This window comes from Miniopterus natalensis, chromosome 2 (genome assembly GCF_054644295.1).
Source record: "Miniopterus natalensis isolate mMinNat1 chromosome 2, mMinNat1.hap1, whole genome shotgun sequence".
NCBI classification, from domain to species: Eukaryota; Metazoa; Chordata; class Mammalia; order Chiroptera; family Miniopteridae; genus Miniopterus; species Miniopterus natalensis.
The window spans coordinates 179,630,735-179,649,667 of record NC_142082.1 but is presented as its reverse complement, the minus strand read 5'-3'; the positions used below and the strand labels follow the sequence as shown (position 1 = coordinate 179,649,667).

General features: G+C 55.6%; 2 protein-coding genes across 2 annotated transcripts; one reads left to right on the top strand and one right to left on the bottom strand.

Annotated features, from left to right (window-relative positions):
• Positions 1 to 1,714: 1,714 nt before the first annotated feature.
• MPST (mercaptopyruvate sulfurtransferase) lies at positions 1,715 to 9,387 on the bottom strand. The gene is made up of 3 exons (XM_016223151.2): positions 9,321 to 9,387; positions 5,404 to 6,058; positions 1,715 to 2,290 (listed from the first exon to the last, which is right to left on the bottom strand). The coding sequence occupies exons 1-3, from the start codon at positions 9,354 to 9,356 to the stop codon at positions 1,992 to 1,994; spliced, it is 990 nt and encodes a 329-aa protein (XP_016078637.2). The 5' UTR covers positions 9,357 to 9,387; the 3' UTR covers positions 1,715 to 1,991.
• A 380-nt stretch (positions 9,388 to 9,767) lies between these two features.
• On the top strand, positions 9,768 to 16,836 carry TST (thiosulfate sulfurtransferase). The gene is made up of 3 exons (XM_087813986.1): positions 9,768 to 9,789; positions 10,413 to 11,028; positions 16,368 to 16,836. The coding sequence occupies exons 2-3, from the start codon at positions 10,434 to 10,436 to the stop codon at positions 16,664 to 16,666; spliced, it is 894 nt and encodes a 297-aa protein (XP_087670112.1). The 5' UTR covers positions 9,768 to 9,789; positions 10,413 to 10,433; the 3' UTR covers positions 16,667 to 16,836.
• Positions 16,837 to 18,933: the final 2,097 nt, after the last annotated feature.

Here is an 18,933-nt window from a genome sequence, read left to right as displayed (position 1 = left end):
GGCAGGTTCAGGCTCCTCTGAACCTGTCCAGACCCATCTAGGAGGGCCTTCCAAGGAGGAAAGTAGCCCTGGCTCAATCAGCCAGGCGCCTTGCCCGGGGTGGGCTGGGCTGGGGAAAGGGAACCGAGCACCCTTGCTTGTATCCCTCAACTCAAGGCATCTCCTCGTGGAGCTGAGGAGACGCTTGGCCATCTCACATGAGCTTGTCACGCATGTTTCCAAACCCTGAGTTACACTCCATCCTTCCCTTGACCTTGAGATCTGTAAAGCCACCGCAGGAAAGGCCCATTAGAGAGGCTCCTGACCTGAGAATTTTAACTCTCTGAACTAGCTGTGTGCCCTTAGGCAAACCACTCAATCTCTGAACTTATCTTCTCACTTGTAAAATAGATCATTTCTCCCTTCTTTCTGGAAATATGACAGGATGGGCCTGTTTTCCTCCCTGGCCGGGAAGCTTTTCCAGGGCAGGAGCAGTGCTCACATTCCTTGCTCCCTTTCCAGAGTGTAGGAGGCACTCAGCATGCCAAATAAATAAAAGTCCTTTAAAAAATAACAATGTTGATGTCTGCTCGGTGCCCAGCACCCTTAAACAGTACCTATGGATTCTCTCATTCAATCCTCGTATTGCTCAAGGGAGGTACTATTACTCCCATTTTAAAGATGAAGAAACCAAGGCTCAGAAATGTTTCCAAGGTCAGGCAGCCCTGCAATGGGGTAGCAGAGACAGAAGGCAGATCAGAACCTCACATGTGTTTGCAGACAAACCTTGCTCCTTGAAGAGGCAGGGACATTACTGGGAGAGAAACTGAGGCTTGTTTGAGACCAGCCAAAGGGAAGGTTTCTCAGTTGCTAAATTGTGTCTCTAGGGAAAGGGCTCCCTGCATGTCTACAGTGTTCCTGACTGCTGTGCTCCACTGTGCTATTTGCTCCTACAGCTGTGGTTCTCAATGGGGGTGATTCCCATTGTGTTACCTTGGGAAAGTCACTGCCCCTGTTTTTTTTTCTCTTTGGTTCTAGGGTTCCCCCCAATACTGGCTGACACTGGTCATTTGCTACTGAGAGGTGCCTCAGGGGCTTGAAGGTGGGGAGGGGTGGCCCAGGTTGACAGGAAGCCTTTGGGGCCTTCTCAAACACCTCTGTCCACCCCTGCACAGAGGACAAAGACAAAGGGAGAACAGAGTCCCTACCCTAGGGAAGCCTCAGGGAAGAGGTTCTCCTGGGCAGAAAGGCTGGACCCCTGGGTCGGCCCACCCCCTGGCAGCTCCAGAGAGTAGCCTCTAAGCATGGACTCTCAGAGTCTAAAATAAGATTCTCCTCCACTTGAGCTAAACTTGGCCATTCTCCAGCACGCCCTATGGGCTGGGACAGGCCTCCTCAGTGTGGTACAGCCTCCTATTTCGTGTCGGACCCATCTCAATCCGGAAACGAGATGTACTGCTCACCCATTGGGGCTTTGAGTGGGACTCCAGACATATCATGGCAAGATTCACCTTAAATAGCCTGGAAGCCAGAAGGAAAAGCCCTAGCATTAGGGGTGCAGGACGGTTTGTTGGGGGCATTCTGGTTATAAGAATGAAAGGGATCTGGGGACCCAGCACCACTCAGAGGCAGGGACAGGTTTCCAAGACCCTCAGGCTCCAGCGAGCTCCCTTTGCTGGGCGTGCTGGAATCCCTGGCTCCTTAGGAAACCAAGGCAGCCCCAGAGTAAGAAGCATTTAGTACTTGGCTGTTTTATTTCCTCCACAGTGAAACAGAAGGGAGGTGGGGCCCCTCCCATGTGGGTGGCTCCCCTTCCCCTGCGCCCACCTCCACCTTCTCTCCTGGGAGCCCACCGGTCAAAAGAACTCCTGGCCTCTGGGATGTCGCCCCATGTACCGCCTGAGTTAGAGGAAGAAACGCTCTTCTGGTGAAAACAGCATCAGAACCACCAGGCTGGGCACAGCTGGTGGCTAGGTATCACCTGAGCTTCATGTGTCATGTCCTGCCCAGCCTCAGCGGGTCTTCCCTCGGCCCTCGGAGATGACTTCCTCGGGCTGGGCACGCATGTACCACTCCACCCAGGAGCCATCGTAGATGGCCACATCAGGCTTGCCACAGAGGTAGGCCCCCAATGCCACGTGGCAGGCTGTGACGCCGGAGCCACAAGTGGCCACCAGTGGCCGGGACAGGTCCACCTTCTTGTCCTGGAACAGGCGGTGGATCTCCTCAGGGCTCTTCTCCAGGCCCTCCTTGGTCAGGAAGTCTGTGAAGGGGATATTCACAGTGCCGGGGATGTGGCCAGGTTCAATGCCTGCAGCAGGAGAGCAGGGGGAGGAATCAAATACAAGGGCGACGTGAATGGCCCCTGCGGTCCTGAGAGCCTCCCACGCAGCCATGGCGCTAAACCCCCTGTGTACATCATCTCTTGTGGCCCTCACAACTGGAAACCCAGGCACGATTTACAGGCATTTCCATTTCACAGATGGAGATGCTGAGGTTCAGTACCACCCAAGGTCGTGCCTCTGGCCAGTTGCTGGCTGGAACCTGAACCCAAGACTCAGAGCCCCCAGAGCCACACTGCTCTTGCTTTCCTGATGACCGACTATGTGTCCTGGGGTAATGAAGATAAACAAGACCTCTGCCTCTGGGACGGTAGCACCTGCAGTCAAGGACTTTTGATCTGGCAGGGCAGACAGGCAATAGCTGAATAATTACAAGTATGGTGAGTGTTACCAAAAGGCCCTCCTGCATGGGGCACATCAGATAAGATGATAACAGCTGACACTACTGAGTGTTCACTTTGTGCCTGGCACTGTTCTGAACCCCCTCGGCTATATTTTCTCTTTTAATACTCCCCAAAACTCGATGGGAAAGAAATTACCACCCTCTCTTTATACAGGTGAGATTGAGGCACGCAGACTAACTTTCCCAAGTTAGTAGGGGCAGAGGCCCCAGAGCCTGTTCACTAACCATCAGGCAGCAGTGCCCGGGAGGGGTGGCCAGGGAAGCTTCTCTGAGAAGGCCCTGAAAGGTGAGTAGGATTCAGCCAGGTAGAAAGGTCTGGGCTGCGGGGGCTGAGAGCATTCCAAGGAGATGGTGCTTAGATGGGTTAAAGGTCATCATAGTAAAAGCCCAGATAGTGGGGAGGCTGAGGCCCAAGGGGAAACTGAGGCAGGTGGGAACATCTTAGCAGGCCTGGATTAAATCTTAGAGCTCGGACATGACCACAAGGGGAAATCAGACTTCCATTTCCAAAGATTATTTTGATTATAGCAGGAAGAGCCAGGGCAAGGCTAGAAAACCATTCATTTAGGGGGTCATCCCTTCACCCACATCACCCAAAACTTCCCCAGGGCTCCCAATACACAGTTCATTTCACCATTGGTCATTTGTTCTCACCACCTCCAATTAGGCAGGTGTTCCTAATATTCCCATTTTCACACCAAAGACAGATTTGCAACAAAATAAACCGTAACAGGCAATGGCTCAAATCTCAGGCATTGAACTCCAGGGTGGCTTCTGCCTCAGTTTCCTCCTGCAGTGGGCTGACACTCCTAAAGGGAGCAGCTGACTCCTGTCACTGTCTCCTCTCAGGACTTCATGTATAGCCAGCATTACAGCCAATGGTGAGTTGGAGTGCATCATGCATCTCCACTTAACAGATGCAGAAATTGGGCTCAGTCAGAGCCACTGTGTATAGATTAGCCCAGAGCAAAGGAGCAGAGCAAGCTCTCAACCCAGGTTGGCTACTGTCAGAGCAGGGCTGTCCCCACTCCTTGAATCCCACCAAGCAAAGGAGGCTTCCCCTCCCTGCCAGAACAATGTGGCAGACTCTAGGCACACTGGGCCAGGTCTCAGTCGTGGGGCAGGAATGATGATAGTGACATTCTGCACTGGTTTAGATCGAGCTTTGACGCATATCAGCTCAGTGCACCTTGACAACAGGCCTGCTGGGTGTATACCGTTATCTCACTTTGCAGATGAGCAAGCGTGACTGGGGTAAGCCCGAAGCACTCCAGTAAAGAGCCACAACCAGAGACGCACACATTACATCACTTCGCATTTCCTGAGTGCATCCCATGTGCGCCAACACGGAGCCAAATGCTTTCCTCACTTGCTGCCACCTGACCTTTGAGCCTGACCGCATCTTTGAAGTTCCACATTCTGCTGCTACTTTACACGTGCAGAAGCTACGGTTCAGAGACTAGGTCACCTGCCAGGTGTCACACAGCCTGTGGAATCTGGGGCAGGGCGCTGTCTCAAAGCCAGGTCCTACATTGCTTCACTCTTCATTCCCACTCCTCCCCTCCCCGGGGGCTGAGCTGAAGGACCCAACAGGTTCAGGTGGCATCCTTATTAGGCTGAACTGTATGAAACTGCCACCTGTGTAGGTTTAAAAATGGTTGGCTATTAGCAGTTCCATGTGGTTTGACCTGTCAACATTGCTCTGCAGGGTCCCATGTGGTAGGGACCTTCTGGATTTACTAAACCTCTCTGAGGCACCATCTCGATGCCAGCTCCTGGGTGAGCTTCAGGGTACACTGGGAACAAGGATGTCCTTGCCCACAGGCCATCCAAAACAGTGCGAGGATAGGGTGAGCCCACGCTGCTCTGCCAGCACAGAGAAGCTCCAACTCTGATCCGGGGATACGGGGGTGCCATTCAGGGAGAGCTTCCCGGAGGAAGTAGCAAGTTCCTTCCCCCTCCCTGAAGTCAGCACAGGAGAAATGGCTGGGGAGTTACTGGCTGCTCACTGACATTAAACAGACGGGCTCTAGGAGTTCAACTCCCGGCTGGGCTGCTTTCTGACACCTATGGCAAGGTCGCCATTCTAAGGCTCCATTTCCTCCTTTCTACGGGGACAGCAGACACCTTGAGGGAGCATTAAAAAGCTCACACCAAGTGGCCGCTAACTGACCCCGCCCTACCTCATACAGGGTTTCCCTGCAGGCTCCTTGCCTGGAGAACTGAGCCCCCAGCAGAAGGCCCTGCCCCAACCCAGGGCAGCAACCACCCTCTATTCAGTTTCTGCCCCAACCCAGGCAGCCCCGTCTCCCGCCCTCTGTCAGCCTTGGCCCCTGAGAGACTTCCCTTTACTCTGTGGCCTCAGCCTCTCCCCGCCCCCACTCTGTCACCCTCAGGGATGGCAAAGACCTGATGAGGCCTCATTTCTTTGGGGCTTCCCTCACACTGGGCCTGCCCACCACCCCTCCTATTCTACAGTGACCCCTACACCCACAGTAGTGAGTGAGGCACCCTGGGTTCCCAACAAATTTGGGGCAGTCATTGCCCCAAGCACTGGAGGGGGAGGCAAATCTTGAGCCCCCACCCCACGCAGAGTCCTTTAAGGGCAAGGGCAGTGCCCGGGGCCCGCCTGATCCTACGGCCCAGGGGACCTCCCAGCCCCTGTGCCAGCGCCGTTACCATCTCGGGGCTCGGGCTCGATGCCCTGGAACCGGCCAGCGGCGCGGGCGTCCACCACCTGGAAGCGCCGGGCTTCGATGTTCTCCTTGATGTCCTCGTAGGTCTTGACGAAGGCGGGGTCCAGTGCGGCTCGGAACTCGGCGGACACCGGGCGGCTCTTGCCCGAGCTGAGCGGGAGGCCCTGGCGCAGCCAGTTGCGGAGGCCCCCGTCCAGCAGCGACACGGCGCGGTGGCCGAAGGCGCGGAACATCCACCAGACCCGCGGCGCCGCGTACATGCCCTGGTCACTGGCGTCGTAAACCACCACGTGGGTGTCGGCGCCCACGCCCAGGTGGCCCACGTACTCCGCGAAGTGAGCCGCGCTGGGCAGCATGTGGTCGTAGGGCGACGTGCGGTCGCTGCACTGGTCGATGTCAAAAAAGGCCGCGCCGGGGATGTGGCGCTCCTCGAACTCGCGGCGCGCGTCGCGGCCCAGCTTGGGCAGGTACCAGGAGGCGTCCAGCAGCTGCAGCGGCCTCGCGGGCTGCGGCTGCCCCGCGCGCAGCGCTCCCAGCGCCTCCGCCACCCACTGCGCCGACACGAGCGCGCGGAAGAGCTGCTGCGGGGCCATGGCGGCAGCGGAGGCTGCGGCTGCGGCGGGACTGGGGCTGCAGGCCTAGGAGGCAGGAAGGATGATGTCAGGAGGGAATCTAGGAAGAGGCCGGCCCCAGGTCAGGAAACGCCCCGTGCTGCTCAGTCTGGGACGGGGCCAGGGGCTGGGGCCGGGGCTAGCTCGGTGGGGAGGTGGAGCCGAGGGAGGGCAGAGTCCAGGGAATGCAGAAAATCAGCAGTGGTGAACCCAGGTGCAGACTCGGGTCACCGGGCCCTCCCTTCCCCTCCCCCCCGCCAGGCTATATACCCAGCAAAGTGATGACCATGACCCCTAGAGAGGAACAGGAGGGCCCCTCCCCAAGATGCACCCAGGGACACTTGCAAACCAAGGAAGGTCCCTGGCGGAACTCGTTCATCAAACATTTACAGAATTAGCCTAATAGGAAGAGTAGCTGGAATTCACTGGGTCCTTGCTATGTGGACCATTTAATCCTCACACTACTTTAGAACAAGGCAGGACACTGAGTAGGCTCCAGATTATTTGAGTGACTGCCCTCAGAAGTAAGGTGTTATTCTCACTGCTTCAGAGAGGGGGCCACTGAGGCTCATAGATGTGCACTAACTTGACCAAGGGCAATAGCTGAGAAGTGGTGACACCAGGCTGCACACTCAGCAGTCTGGCACCAGAATCCAGACCTCACCACACCCACTGAGCAGGCTCCCGAGTCAAGCACAGTCAGATTTTGCCCCGTGAGCCTGAGCTTTCTCTCTGGATCTTCTTGCGGCAGCAGCTATAGTGACTTAGCGTCTCACTCCCTCTCCCCTCCATTTCCCTGTGAGCCGGCAGCAGCCCACTGTCATATCAGTTGAGTCTTCCAAAGCTGAGATGCTCCCAAAGCACTGAGCCCCTGTGCAAGCAGCTCCTAGTTTACCAGGTGCCTTTGTGCAGGTTAGAGAAAGGTGCCCCTCTTGCAAAAGGTGGGTGCAGAGCCTCCAGGTCAAGCCCCTCAGCTGTGCACTTCCTGTGCAGGGCACAGCCTTTACATCCACACCAGGCAGTCCTGCCACTGAAGGGAAGAGGGTGGGTAGAGAAAAAGTTTGGGCTAGGTTGCAAGCTAAGCACTGCAGCAGTTCAGGGGAAGCCTCAGGATTTGAAGCCAGATTTCAACTTCTGAGGCTGAACTTCTTCCCCAGCCCTAGGTCAATGATGACCAGGTCTAAAGAGTGGACAGTGTGCTACCTTATGCCCAGCCCCCTCCCACAGTCTCACTGCAGCTGACTTTTAGGAATCACTTTGTCCACAGGGCCAAGCCCTGTGCTGGGTACTGAGAAACCTGCCTTTGCCAGGCCTTGGGGGTAAAGGCAGGCCATAGGCCTGCTTGGGAAACAATATAATTAAGGAAAGGCTGGAGTTCAATGGGAGTACACAGGGGCCACTGGCTTGGCCTGGGGTAGGAGGAGAAGGGGTGGGAAGGTTTCCTGCAGGAGGGGAAAATCCAAACTGATTTGACCTTTTCAGGGGCCCAGGAAGCTTGACCATTGGGATGGGGAGGCTGCCAAGGAGGCTTTGGTTAAGGGGCCACCCCAGAATCTGTGGTTTATGCCACAGCTAGATGATGTTGAGGGGTGCTTCGGGCCCCTCTTTAAGAACCCATTTGTGAACCACAACAGCCTCTGCCCCCCAACACTCTTGGGGCTCCTTGTTCCCCCCACCAAAAGGTACATTTAGAGTGAAAAGAACCATGGTTTGGGAGTCAGAGCCCCCCCCCCCCCCCCCCCACACACACACAAGCCAGTGCAAATGCTACTCTTCAGCTTAAAAGGTTATATGAGGGTGGGCATGTTAGGCTCCCTGGACTGTTTCCATTTCCTATAAAGGGTCTTCCAAGCCTCACCTCTTTTAGCAAAGATTAAATAATGAATGTAGAGGACCATGATGATGCATATAACTGGTGTTAATAATCATTCAAAGTGGCTTAATAAAAATCCCATTTTCTTTTCAAAGTTACTCTCGTAAAGGGGCCTTCGAATGGACATGCACAAATCTAGAATCATAGTTTTAGGACTAGGTGGGACTTGAAGTCATCCTGTCCCACCCTCCCTGCTGGATTGGCAGCTCCCACAGAAGACTGGGAGGTAGAGGGTCTGGGAGGGCAGGCCCTGTGTCACTGAAGGGTAGAGATCAGGTTCCTGTGTGCTCAGCAGGCCTGGACCAGTGCCGTTGGGGGTGTTCTGGGAGTGAAGGACTCCAGGACATACAGGATAGCCCCAGGCCCATCTCAGGAGTGTAAACAACCGCACAAGGGAAGTGTGAGCCCCAGGCTGCCATCTGGGTGAGCCCTGGGAAGAGTGGGGCTCCCATCAGCCTGGGCATTCCTCAAGGACTTCTCCAGCCTTGTCCTTCCTGGGTTCTCTGCCTCCCTGCAAAGCACAAAGCTCAGAGGATTCACTGCATAAATGTTCATCAAAGCATGGCTTTTTGCAGCTTCCTGAGAGAATATAATTATTTCAGACTAAAACAAAAATTTTAAAGGGGGCTGAGGAAAGCACTCCAGGCACTTGTAACAGCATGTGCAAAAGCTGAGTAGGGAGGGCAGTGCAGCCCCCCAGTTGTTAGATTTTCAGTAATTATGCTAACAGATTGTTAAAAATTAAAGTATATAAACTTACAATTAAATTAAAAAACAACAACAAAGGCAATTATTTTTAAAAGTATGAGGCCTCCAGATTGGCAAGGTAAGCAAAGGCAGAGATTGGCAAGGTAAGCAAAGGCAGCCGGTGCCACGTGGGCTTCAGATCTAACACAGCCTGGCCTCCACACCGAGTGCCCAGGGCAACCAGCCCAACCTCTCTCTCTGGTCTTTAAATAAGTTTCTGGCCTTCCGAGCTGGGTTACTGTGGGACCTAGGTAACACCCCTAGGAGAAAAGTGCCTCACCACGCAGGCCCTGACAAAAGTTAGTTTCATTTTACTCCAGCAAGTTCTTTGCTAAGCAGTTTCTCCTCCTGGCACCTCTGGGTCAGTTGGCCTCTCCCTAGCTTATCCGTCAGGTTTATTAGTCCCTCCTCCCTCTTTCTTGTCGTTTCTGGTGGCACCAGGTGTCCCCCTTCCCCACCCACGGCTCCCGACCCGCCACTCACACCGACCCCACCCTGCACCGCGCCCCAAGCTGCTGCCGACAGCCATTCTTAGGGCAAACCCAAGGGCCGGCCTTCGCTCCGAGACTGCAGCCCCCACCTCCGCTCAGGCCCCGCAAGGAGCCCCGCACCGCGCCCCAACAATGGGCCTCCCCCTAAAGCAATCAAGCCCGACACCGCAGCAGTTACCCGGGTTTCGGGCTCTTGGATTCCGGGCTCGGCCATAGCCCCCGCCGCAAGGTGCCCCCTCCCCGCGCCCGCAGCTGTCCCCTCCTCCCGACACCAACCTGCGGGCGGCCAAAAGGGAGGAGACTTGGGCACGGCCCACCGGGGTGGCCACTCTGAGCCGCCTGCACTCGCGCCTTCCATTCGCGGGGCCCGGGGGGCGCCCGCGCCGCCTCCTGTCGCCCCGGGCCTCCCGGGCGCCGCCCCACGGCCCCCGCGGGTCTCTGGGGATGTGAGGGGGCCGCGCGCGGGGTGGGGGTGCGGGGCGGGCGCGGCCGGGCGGCGGGCCGCGCGGGGCAGGAGCGGGCGGCGCGCGTCCCCCCCGCGGGCGGCGGCGCGGTGGTGCGGGCCGGCCGGGGAGTTGCTGGCCGGGGGTTTGAACGGCTAACTTCTCCAGCGGGCAGGGGCGGGCGCCAGGGCGCGGCGAGGGCGAGTAAGTGCGGCGGGGTGGGGGCGGCCGCCGGCCTCGGGCCGCTGGGGACTGAGCCGCCCGTCGGGTCCCCGTGGCGAGGGCGGGCGCGACGCCCCGGGAACCCCTGACCCAGCGGGGGCAGAGGGCACCGGACCGGGCATCCTGGGGGCGGGCTCGCCCCAGCTGCCAAGAAAGCGCAGGGGGCGTTGCGAGACCAGAGGCGCGGGGGGCGGGAGTCGGAGGGTAAAGTGCAGGATTCCAGCGAACCCTCCCCCACGTGCCCACTCCCCTGCCCTCCAGGAAAGGGAGCTCTAAGCCCACGATGCCATCTTCCCCCACCCTGGGCATCTTTTCGCGATTCTTATGTGGCAGGGTCCGGAAGGCGAGTATTGTAGCTTCTGGGGCCCGCTCCCCCTGGAGCCCTCGGAAGCTCTTGCGCCCCCCTTCCGTGAGGGGCACCCAGGAAGGGGCGGAGAGGCTTTCCTTAGGGAATCTGCCCACCTGTCCCACGACACGCCCCGGTCGGCTGGGTTGCTGTGAACACGCCACCCTGAAGGGTTGGTGGGGAAAAAGCGCGTGCCAGGCCCCACGCACTGAACACATGGTCCTCATGGCCTGTCTCTCCCGGTTCCCACCCGCGCCAGGTGAAGAGCGGAGCTGAAACCATGGTTCACCAGGTGCTCTACCGGGCTCTGGTCTCCACCAAGTGGCTGGCCGAGTCGGTCCGGGCTGGAAAGCTGGGGCCTGGCCTGCGAGTACTGGACGCGTCCTGGTACTCACCGGGCACCCGGGATGCCCGCAAGGAGTACCTGGAGTGCCATGTGCCCGGCGCCTCCTTCTTTGATATAGAGGAGTGCAAGGACAAGTCGTCACCCTACGAGATGATGCTGCCCAGCGAGGCGGGCTTCGCTGACTACGTTGGCCGCCTGGGCATCAGCAATGACACACACGTGGTGGTATATGATGGTGACAACCTGGGCAGCTTCTATGCACCTCGGGTTTGGTGGATGTTCCGTGTGTTTGGCCACCGCACAGTGTCAGTGCTCAATGGTGGCTTCCGGAACTGGCTGAAGGAGGGCCACCCCGTGACATCTGAGCCCTCACGCCCAGAGCCTGCAGTCTTCAAAGCCACACTTGACCGCTCGCTGCTCAAGACCTACGAGCAGGTGCTGGAGAACCTCGAGTCTAAGAGGTTCCAGCTGGTGGATTCACGGGCCCAAGGGCGGTTCCTGGGCACCCAGCCGGAGCCAGATGCTGTAGGTAGGTGTCCCAGTGGGTGGGGTAGTCCCTGGGGAATAACGCCCAATGGAGGGATGGGGAATAAGGATGTCTGGGACCCTCTTCAGGTTTTGCCCTCAGTACCTCCTATGTAGGCCTCAGTTTTTCCATCTGTAAAATGAGAGGATAGAGTCAAACCTAAAGGCTTTTCAGCCCTGATGCATGAGGACCTCCAATGTGGTCCCATAATCATGTGCAGACAGGCACCTAGCATGCATTTGGGGTGGCGGCATCAGCAGAGGTGACTGGTGACATATCCACCCACATCCACACCCAGGCACTAGCTGCCCACATGCCCGTGAGCCAACACACAAATCACTGTGCAGGGGCCTCTCAGTCCCTGTACCTAACTTCTCAGGGCCTCTCTACTCCTCAGAAACCCTTATAGATGTCAACAATGTCCTTCCCCCAGTCCACCCCTCCAGCTCTCCCAGGACCCCTGACCTTTCCAAGCAGGGCAGCCTGTCTGCAGAGCTACCAGCATCTGCCATTTCAGGCTAAGCACTCGACATTGTGTGATCTCGTCCAACAGGCTTAATATCTCCATTTTAGAGGGGAGGAAACTGAGATGCCAGGATATTGTTACTTGCTCAGTTAAGTGGCAGAGTCAAGTTTTGAATCCAGTGCTGCCTAGTTTCAAACCAGTGAGCTAAACCAGGATGCATCGCCATTTTGCCCATCCCCACCTTGCAGGCCCAGGAGGGAGCTCCCTCCCTAGGCATCAGCAGGGAGATGGCACAGAAGTTCTCCCTCTCCTGTGGAGGATTCTACACAGCTGAGGGTGGGGATGATCTCCAGAGAGGGAATGCAGAGTTTTAGAACCTCAGAGGTCTTGCCATCACCCCTTCTGGGTGGAGTACCTCTTGTCAGTGCTCTTGGGGCCTCTCATGACCCAGGTTGGCCTGAGCCCTCGGAGTGACTGGCACCTCCTAGGGCAGTGGCTCTGTCCTCAGTCAGAATGCCTCTGCAGAATCAAACTCCTGTGCAACATTTTGCCTAACTTGTTGAAAACTATCTCTTCCTCTCTGTGCCTCTGAAGAAGAGAACTCTGAAAGCTATTTCCAACACTGAACTGAAGGGCCAGAAAGGCCACCTCTTAGGACAGAAGGGAGACTGAGGTACACAGAGGAAGGGGAAGGTCAAGGCCACAAGGCTAGTTAGTGGATAAGCCAGGAGAATGCAGGGTTCTGCTGTCCCTATTGTGGTTTTTTTCCAGGCCCTGTTTTATCCTTGCCCAGCTTGCTCTCTGAAGGTCCAGAGTTGAAGATTCAAGTTATTTTGTCACCTTCTAGAGACTCCTGGCACAGAGCTCCTGCAGCCCCCTCATGGCCTTGGTTCAAGCCGCCTTCTCTCCTTGGGACTTAAGCTGCCGCTGGGGGAGGATTGTGGAGTTGTTCCCTGAGCTGCTTTCCAGCTTGCCCCGAAGCACTCTGAGAATAAGTGAAGGGAGAGCTTAGAGATGCCAGACCCAGCCTCTTCACTCCCATTTTAGAGAGGAGGAGACTGAGGCTCAGAGAGGGGAAATGGCCTGCTGTGGGCGATGCCTCCTGGAGGCCTGGAATTTTCAAGCTCCACCCCCTGCCCGTGGCCCTACTTCCACCTCCTGCAGTTCCCATCTGGAGCCCTGGGGAGCAGGGTTCCTAGTTGAGGTCAGCCCCTCATTTGTGGTGGGACCTCAATCCAATTGCTCAGCTTCCCTGGGTTTCTTTATTATAAAATGAGAGGAGAAATGTCAGCGCTTCCCACCTGGGGGTGTATTCCTCTAAATGCAGCAGTGGCTGGAAGGATATTTTGAGAAGGGCGAGGAACTGTGCAAAGGCCAAGGCCGTCTACAAAGGCACGGGGATGAGGCACCTCCCTCCCTTGTTTTCTAAGGCTTTGCTGGCCTTCCGCATGAGACATTTTGGGGACAAAGGCTCATGAGGCTCTGCTGAATTCATGGTCGCCAACTTGGGATGGGATCAGGGAGGCAGCCCGTGGGCCCCAGATGTAACACCCGGGGGAATGTGGGTGGCCGGCCCTGGGCATCCCTGGAGAGTGTCCCCCAGGAGGTAGCTGGAAGCAGGGCCTCAGAAACCTAACAGCCACTTCCTGCTGAACCCATGCAAGCAACTCCCCCTCGGGCCTCAGTTTTGTGTCCCCTGTGGCTTTGGTCCTGTTTGCAAGGGGAGCGAGGGAGGAGGCAGACGCCTGAGTTTATATCCTGGTGTGGCACTTGTGTGTCGCCTTGAGCAAGTCCCTTCAGCTCAAAACCCATAATGAAAGGAACACTGCTCACCTAGGCTAGGAGCCTGGGGGCAGGGAGGAAACAGGTGGGAATCGATCCAGCTCAGCGTCTCTATAAACCCAGGCTCTTTTCCTTCCCCCTGCGCGGGGGAGGGGTGAGGCTGAGGAGGGAGGATTGACCCCTAACGAACACTCCTGTTTGCAGAATCCTTTTTATGCTCTCCTTGACACCGATGGCAGCCCTGCACAGGGAGGCAGGTGGGGGTTAGGGAGCAGAGACTTCTCTAATGAGGCAAAGTGGCCAAGACTTGACCCCAGCCTGCAGGCATCAAAGGGGGGCTGTTTCCCAAGACCACTGTGTGTAAGCAAATGTGAGGACTGGGAAGAAAGGTCCCAGCTCTGCTGTTGCTGTGGGATCGTGTGGCCCCTCTGCCTCTCTCTTGCCCTTGAACGTCTGGGGGCTGGGGCCAGAGGGGCGCGGGAAGAAGGTGCCAAGATGCCTCCCAGTGGCCAGGGTTGGGGGCTACCCACTGGGGCTACTTGCTCGGAATTCCTTAGTGTCTTTAGGAAGAAAGCAAGAAAGAGCCAAACAGGCTTTCCTGGCCTTGAAAACCCACACCTCCCAGTAGCTTCACCAATTTGACTGGCATCTTGGCCAAAGCTGGAACACAAGGCCCCAGACCTCTGGGCAGCTGAGGGAAAGGAGGGGTCGTCTCCTGCATCCTCAGCCTCAGCCCCCTCTTCCAGGGCCGCTCGGGTCGGGGTGTGGGAGGGGTCAAAGAGCACCGGCTTTGGGGTCACACAGACCTGACTTTGCCTCACACACCTGTACTGTGTGTCCCGGGGTAAGTTACCTCACCTCTCTGAGCCTGGGCTCCCCTTTAGTGCCAAGAGGATAAAGTTGTATGATGACCCATTGTCTGGGGGCCAGAGGTTACAAGCATGGCAGCTTGCCTGCCGGGGGGAGGGCAAGCCGGGCCTGCAGCTGGAGTTGCACTCGGAAGAGCAGCAGGTCCCGGGTCCATCCATCCCGCCTTTCCTCCAGTTGGCTGTTATCCAAGTTGCTCTGGACTGATTCCTTCCCCCCCCCCCAAGCGCCTCCGTACGGCCCCCCCCGGGGGGGGGCGGGGAGGCAGTTTCTGCTCATTTCAATTCCTCAGCCCCGCCTGGGGCCCTCGCTGGCAGTGCTGCAAAGGAGGCCCCCCCTGGCAGGAGGGCTGCAGAACTCTGACTTCTTCACTTTTATGTAATCAGAGGAAAACAATGACGCGGGTTCATGGGGGAACCGGGTGGCGGTGGGGGAGTGTTCAAACTCAACAAATGCTTGTGCTTTTAAATGCACCAAATCCAGCCCACTGCGTGAATGCTGAACATTTAAAAGTTGGGCTTCTTGGCAAACAACCCCCTGATGAATTGTTTCTCACTGGTAGGATCAGCACCCATCCAATCCCAGATTAAAGTTTCCAGACAAGAAGATGAAATCACCACAGGAAAAAATTGCTATAATTTTATACATTGGACATCTATTTAATCAAAGGAACTCTTTGAGTCGTGCTAGCGAATTTCAGAATCCTCTTTGACCTTGGGTGAGAGGAATGGGACATTGCACACCTACTGTGTGCCCAGGGTCATTAGGGGCTTTTACCTACAGTAACTAACTTCTCCACAAGCCTGAGAGGTAGGTGGGATTATCTCCCCATTTCACAGTTGGGGAAACTGAGGCTCAGAGGTGCAGGGCCTGCTTGGCTGCACAATACCCGAGTGTGTGCCCTGGTAACTAGGTCAGGTCCTCTCCCACTGCTGCCCACCCTGATCCTGCTCCCATCCTGGGAGCTCAAAGAGACGCTCAAAGGTGTCTTGGGCCCCACTCCCAGTGCCCAGTCTGCTGGAGTGTGGGGCACTTGAGATAGAGGAGCTCCTGGGCATGCTGGGAGCTAGACCAAGGCCTTGGCCCTGTGGGTGGCAACAGCTCTGGCTGTGCCTAGTCCACTGTATCCAACCTGCTGGCTTGTCTGAAGCCAGATTTGGCAGAGGGCACTCACTGGGTGCAAACAGTTCTGAAATGGACCCCAAAGCCAGCCCAGACCCCCATTCTGCTTCCATCCAAGCCTCTCAGAGTTGCTAGGAGGCGCCTAAAGACACAGACCACACTATCCCCAGTCTCACTTGCCCCCTGGTGTGGGTGGTGAAGTGATGGGAGCCACAGCATCTGAGAGTGGCTGGGCCAGCCTCAGTAGTCAGGGCTTCACTCCTTACAACAGCCCTGACACATGTGACTACGCTCATTCCCATTTGCCCATGGGGAAACTGAGGCTCAGAGAAGTGAGGTCATTTGCTTAAGGTCAGCCTTCTGGTAAGTATCAGAGCTGGGATTTGAACTTATGTCTAACACCTGGTCATGCGCTCCTTCCACAGCTGTGTGCTTAACAGGAAAACCTGGTGACTTCGTGCCATCCTGGGTCTGCCTTTACCTCTCTGTGTGGCCTTAGGGAAGCCGTTTTATTTTGCCAATGTCATCTATATTGCCTCAGTGTATTCACCTGTAAAATGGAGTCATGTTAATATTAACAAATTCTGAGGATATCTGTTTAATGTTTATCTTCCTAACTAGACCATACTCCCAGAGAGCAGGGCTGAGTCTCTCCTTTCACCTTTGTTCTCAGCAGTTGGCAGCACATAGCATTCACATTAATCATTTCATTTGCTCTTCTCAACAACCCTATGAGATGGGTCTGCACCACTGATCCCATTTTACATCTGAGAAAACTGAGGGTCAGAGAAGTGCCACGATTGACCCAAGGTAAGGGTTAGTAAATGGTAGAGCTGAGACTCATATCCCTGTCCTCTCCAGCAGGTATGATTTTGGACATTCCTACATCAAGGCAGTTTTGGGGGAAGAGGGCAATTTGTCTTAAGTCATGGACATTGAATATAGGTAGGGCTGGGAATAAACCAAGCTCAGGGAAGGGCAGAGACATTATTTTTACTTGCAAACTACCCTATCCTTATAGTCTTGGCTGTTGAGGCCTCCAGGCCCCCCTACCCCGGGTGCCTTCCTAACCCTGCCCTTCCCTCTGTTCTCTGCCCCTGCCAAGGACTGGCTTCCGGCCACATCCGAGGCGCAGTCAACATGCCGTTCATGGACTTCCTGACCGAGGATGGCTTCGAGAAGAGCCCAGAGATGCTCCGGGCCATGTTCGACGCCAAGAAGGTGGACCTCACAAAGCCCCTCATTGCCACGTGTCGCAAGGGTGTCACTGCCTGCCATATCGCCCTGGCCGCCTACCTCTGCGGCAAGCCCGACGTGGCCATCTACGATGGCTCCTGGTTCGAGTGGTTCCACCGGGCCCCGCCAGAGACCCGCGTGTCCCAGGGCAAGGACGGGAAGGCCTGAGCCCCGAGCCTCTCCACTCGCCCGCAACCCAGCCGGGTCAGTGACTGCCTGGCTGCCCTGCAGCTGGCTCATGCCCTCCAGCGAAGGGGACCGGCAGGCACAATTTTAGAATCGCTGGGTCAAGCTCCCCTTCCCCCCAACAACACTGGAATAAACGTGGCTTTTTCTGAGTCACTGTGTCTGCCTGCCTCTCCCTGGCTTCCATCCTTGCCCCGCACCCCCCATATTTCCATCTCCTGCAGATTCCTCAGAACCCACCAAGGAAAGAAACCCCCGTAGCAACCACCAGCTGGGGAAGCCACTTTAGTGTTGGCAGAGGAGGCCCCCTGTTCCACACCAGGTGGGGCAGGCTGGGGCCTACCTGGCAGGGGCACCAGGAAGCCAGAGAGAAGTGAGACCACAGGTGGCCAGGCACCAACCCCTGCTGTGGGACCCGCCCTCTGTGTGTGTGTGTGTGTGTGTGTGTGTGTGTGTGTGTGTGTGTGTGTGGTTGGGAGGGGGGTGGGGACAGCTGGCCTTCCAAGTGACTGTTCAAAGAGATGTCACAGGACTCAGGCCTTGGGCCCTCAGAAGAGGTGATGCTCAGAAGCAGGCCAGAGGAAGGTGGCTTCCACCTTAGGTGACCTTCCTGGCTCAGAGTAAGACCCTCTGGGGCTGGTGAGGGAGGGGCTGGAGAAGCAGCCAAGCTCCTGAGACGAGGTCTTAGAGCTCAGGCTGGTGAACCAAGAAGCTACTGGAGAAGAGTCACCTAGCAGGGTGGACCCAGGTGGCTGGATCTCCAGTTTTCCAGAAACAGGCTCTCTAAACCCTCCTTTGGGGCCATAAGATGATTCCAGGCCCTACCCACTGGGGGTTCCCTGCTGCCTGCTGTTTAATTTTGTTATTTTTTTGTTTTGTTTTTTTATTGTTGAAAGTATTGCAGATGTCCCCCTTTTCTCTCCCATTGATCCCTTCCACCCCTCATCCATCCCACCCCCAGGCCTTCCCCAGACCAATGTCTGTGTCCATGGGTTATGCATATATGCATATAAGTTCTTTGATTAATCTTTCCCCACCCCCTTCCCCCTCCCCACCTTCCCTCTGAGATCTCTCAGTCTGTTCCGTGTTTCTATGTCTCTGGATCTATTTTGTTCATCAGTTTTTTTGTTTATTATATTCCACATATGAGTGAGATCATATGGTACTTGTCTTTCTCTGACTGGCTTATTTGACCTAGCATACACTCTCCAGGTCCATCCATGCTGTCCCAAAGGATAAAAGATCCTTCTTTACAGCTGCATAGTATTCCACGGTGTAAATGTCCCACAGCTTTTTATCCACTCATCTGCTGATGGGCACTTGGGCTGTTTCCAGATCTTAGCTATTGTAAATTGTGCTGCTATGAACATAGGGGCGCATATATTCTTTCTGATTAGTGTTTCAGGATTCTTAGGGTATATTCCTAGAAGTGGGATCACTGAGTCAAATGGCAGGTCCATTTTTAATCTTTTGAGGCACCTCCATACTGCTTTCCACAGTGGCTGCCCCAGTCTGCACTCCCGCCAGCAGTGTCCTAGGGCGCCCTTTTCTCCACACCCTCGCCAGCACTTGTCGTTTGTTGATTTGTTGATGGAGCCATTCTGACAGGTGTGAGGTGATGCCTCATTGTGGTTTTAATTTGCATCTCTCTGATGATTAGTGACTGCTGTCCAATTTTTTTTATGTGTATGTGTGTTGTAATAACGTGAATTTATTAAAGAAGTAAAGCAAGTAAATTTATCAAAAAGCAAGGCAAGCAAATTGTCAAAATACATCTGGCATAAAGCACAGATGGGCCCTCAGCTAATCTGAGGAGCGTTGCCCAGTAGAGGCTTAGCCTTTTATACTGTCTATAGGCTTTAAAATTTCTCTGCCGGATATCTTGGTACAGACTGGATCTCGAGGTCTCCCTTTTACTTTTTTATGGTTTTCCCAGAATTTATGAGGAGCATTCGGTGATTTTATTTTGAAGAGCCCTGAGACTGCTGGCTCTCTGTTTAAGGAGTGAGATAAAAACTCCCCCTTCTCTTCCCCTTCCCCCCTTCCTATGTCCAAGTTTTGAAAGAGGTTCTACTGTGGGTAAAATGCCACCCAATAGCGTCACACTCTATAGAAAACCTGTTCATGAAAGGAAGAGTCCATCGATGCAGCGAACTTCATTGTTGTCTTATATTGAGAAATTGCCAGAGCCACCCCAGCCTTCAACCACCACCCTGATCAGTCAGCAGCCATCAACCCCCTCCACTAGC

Coding starts and splice junctions, on each gene's coding strand:
- MPST (XM_016223151.2), bottom strand. CDS start 9,356: ATGGCCGAGCCCGGAATCCAAGAGCCCGAAACCCGG. Junction 6,059..9,320: donor TCCAAGAGCCCGAAACCCGG/GTAACTGCTGCG, acceptor CCTGCCTCCTAG/GCCTGCAGCCCCAGTCCCGC. Junction 2,291..5,403: donor CGAGCCCGAGCCCCGAGATG/GTAACGGCGCTG, acceptor CTCCTGCTGCAG/GCATTGAACCTGGCCACATC.
- TST (XM_087813986.1), top strand. CDS start 10,434: ATGGTTCACCAGGTGCTCTACCGGGCTCTGGTCTCCACCAAGTGGCTG. Junction 11,029..16,367: donor GCCGGAGCCAGATGCTGTAG/GTAGGTGTCCCA, acceptor GCCCCTGCCAAG/GACTGGCTTCCGGCCACATC.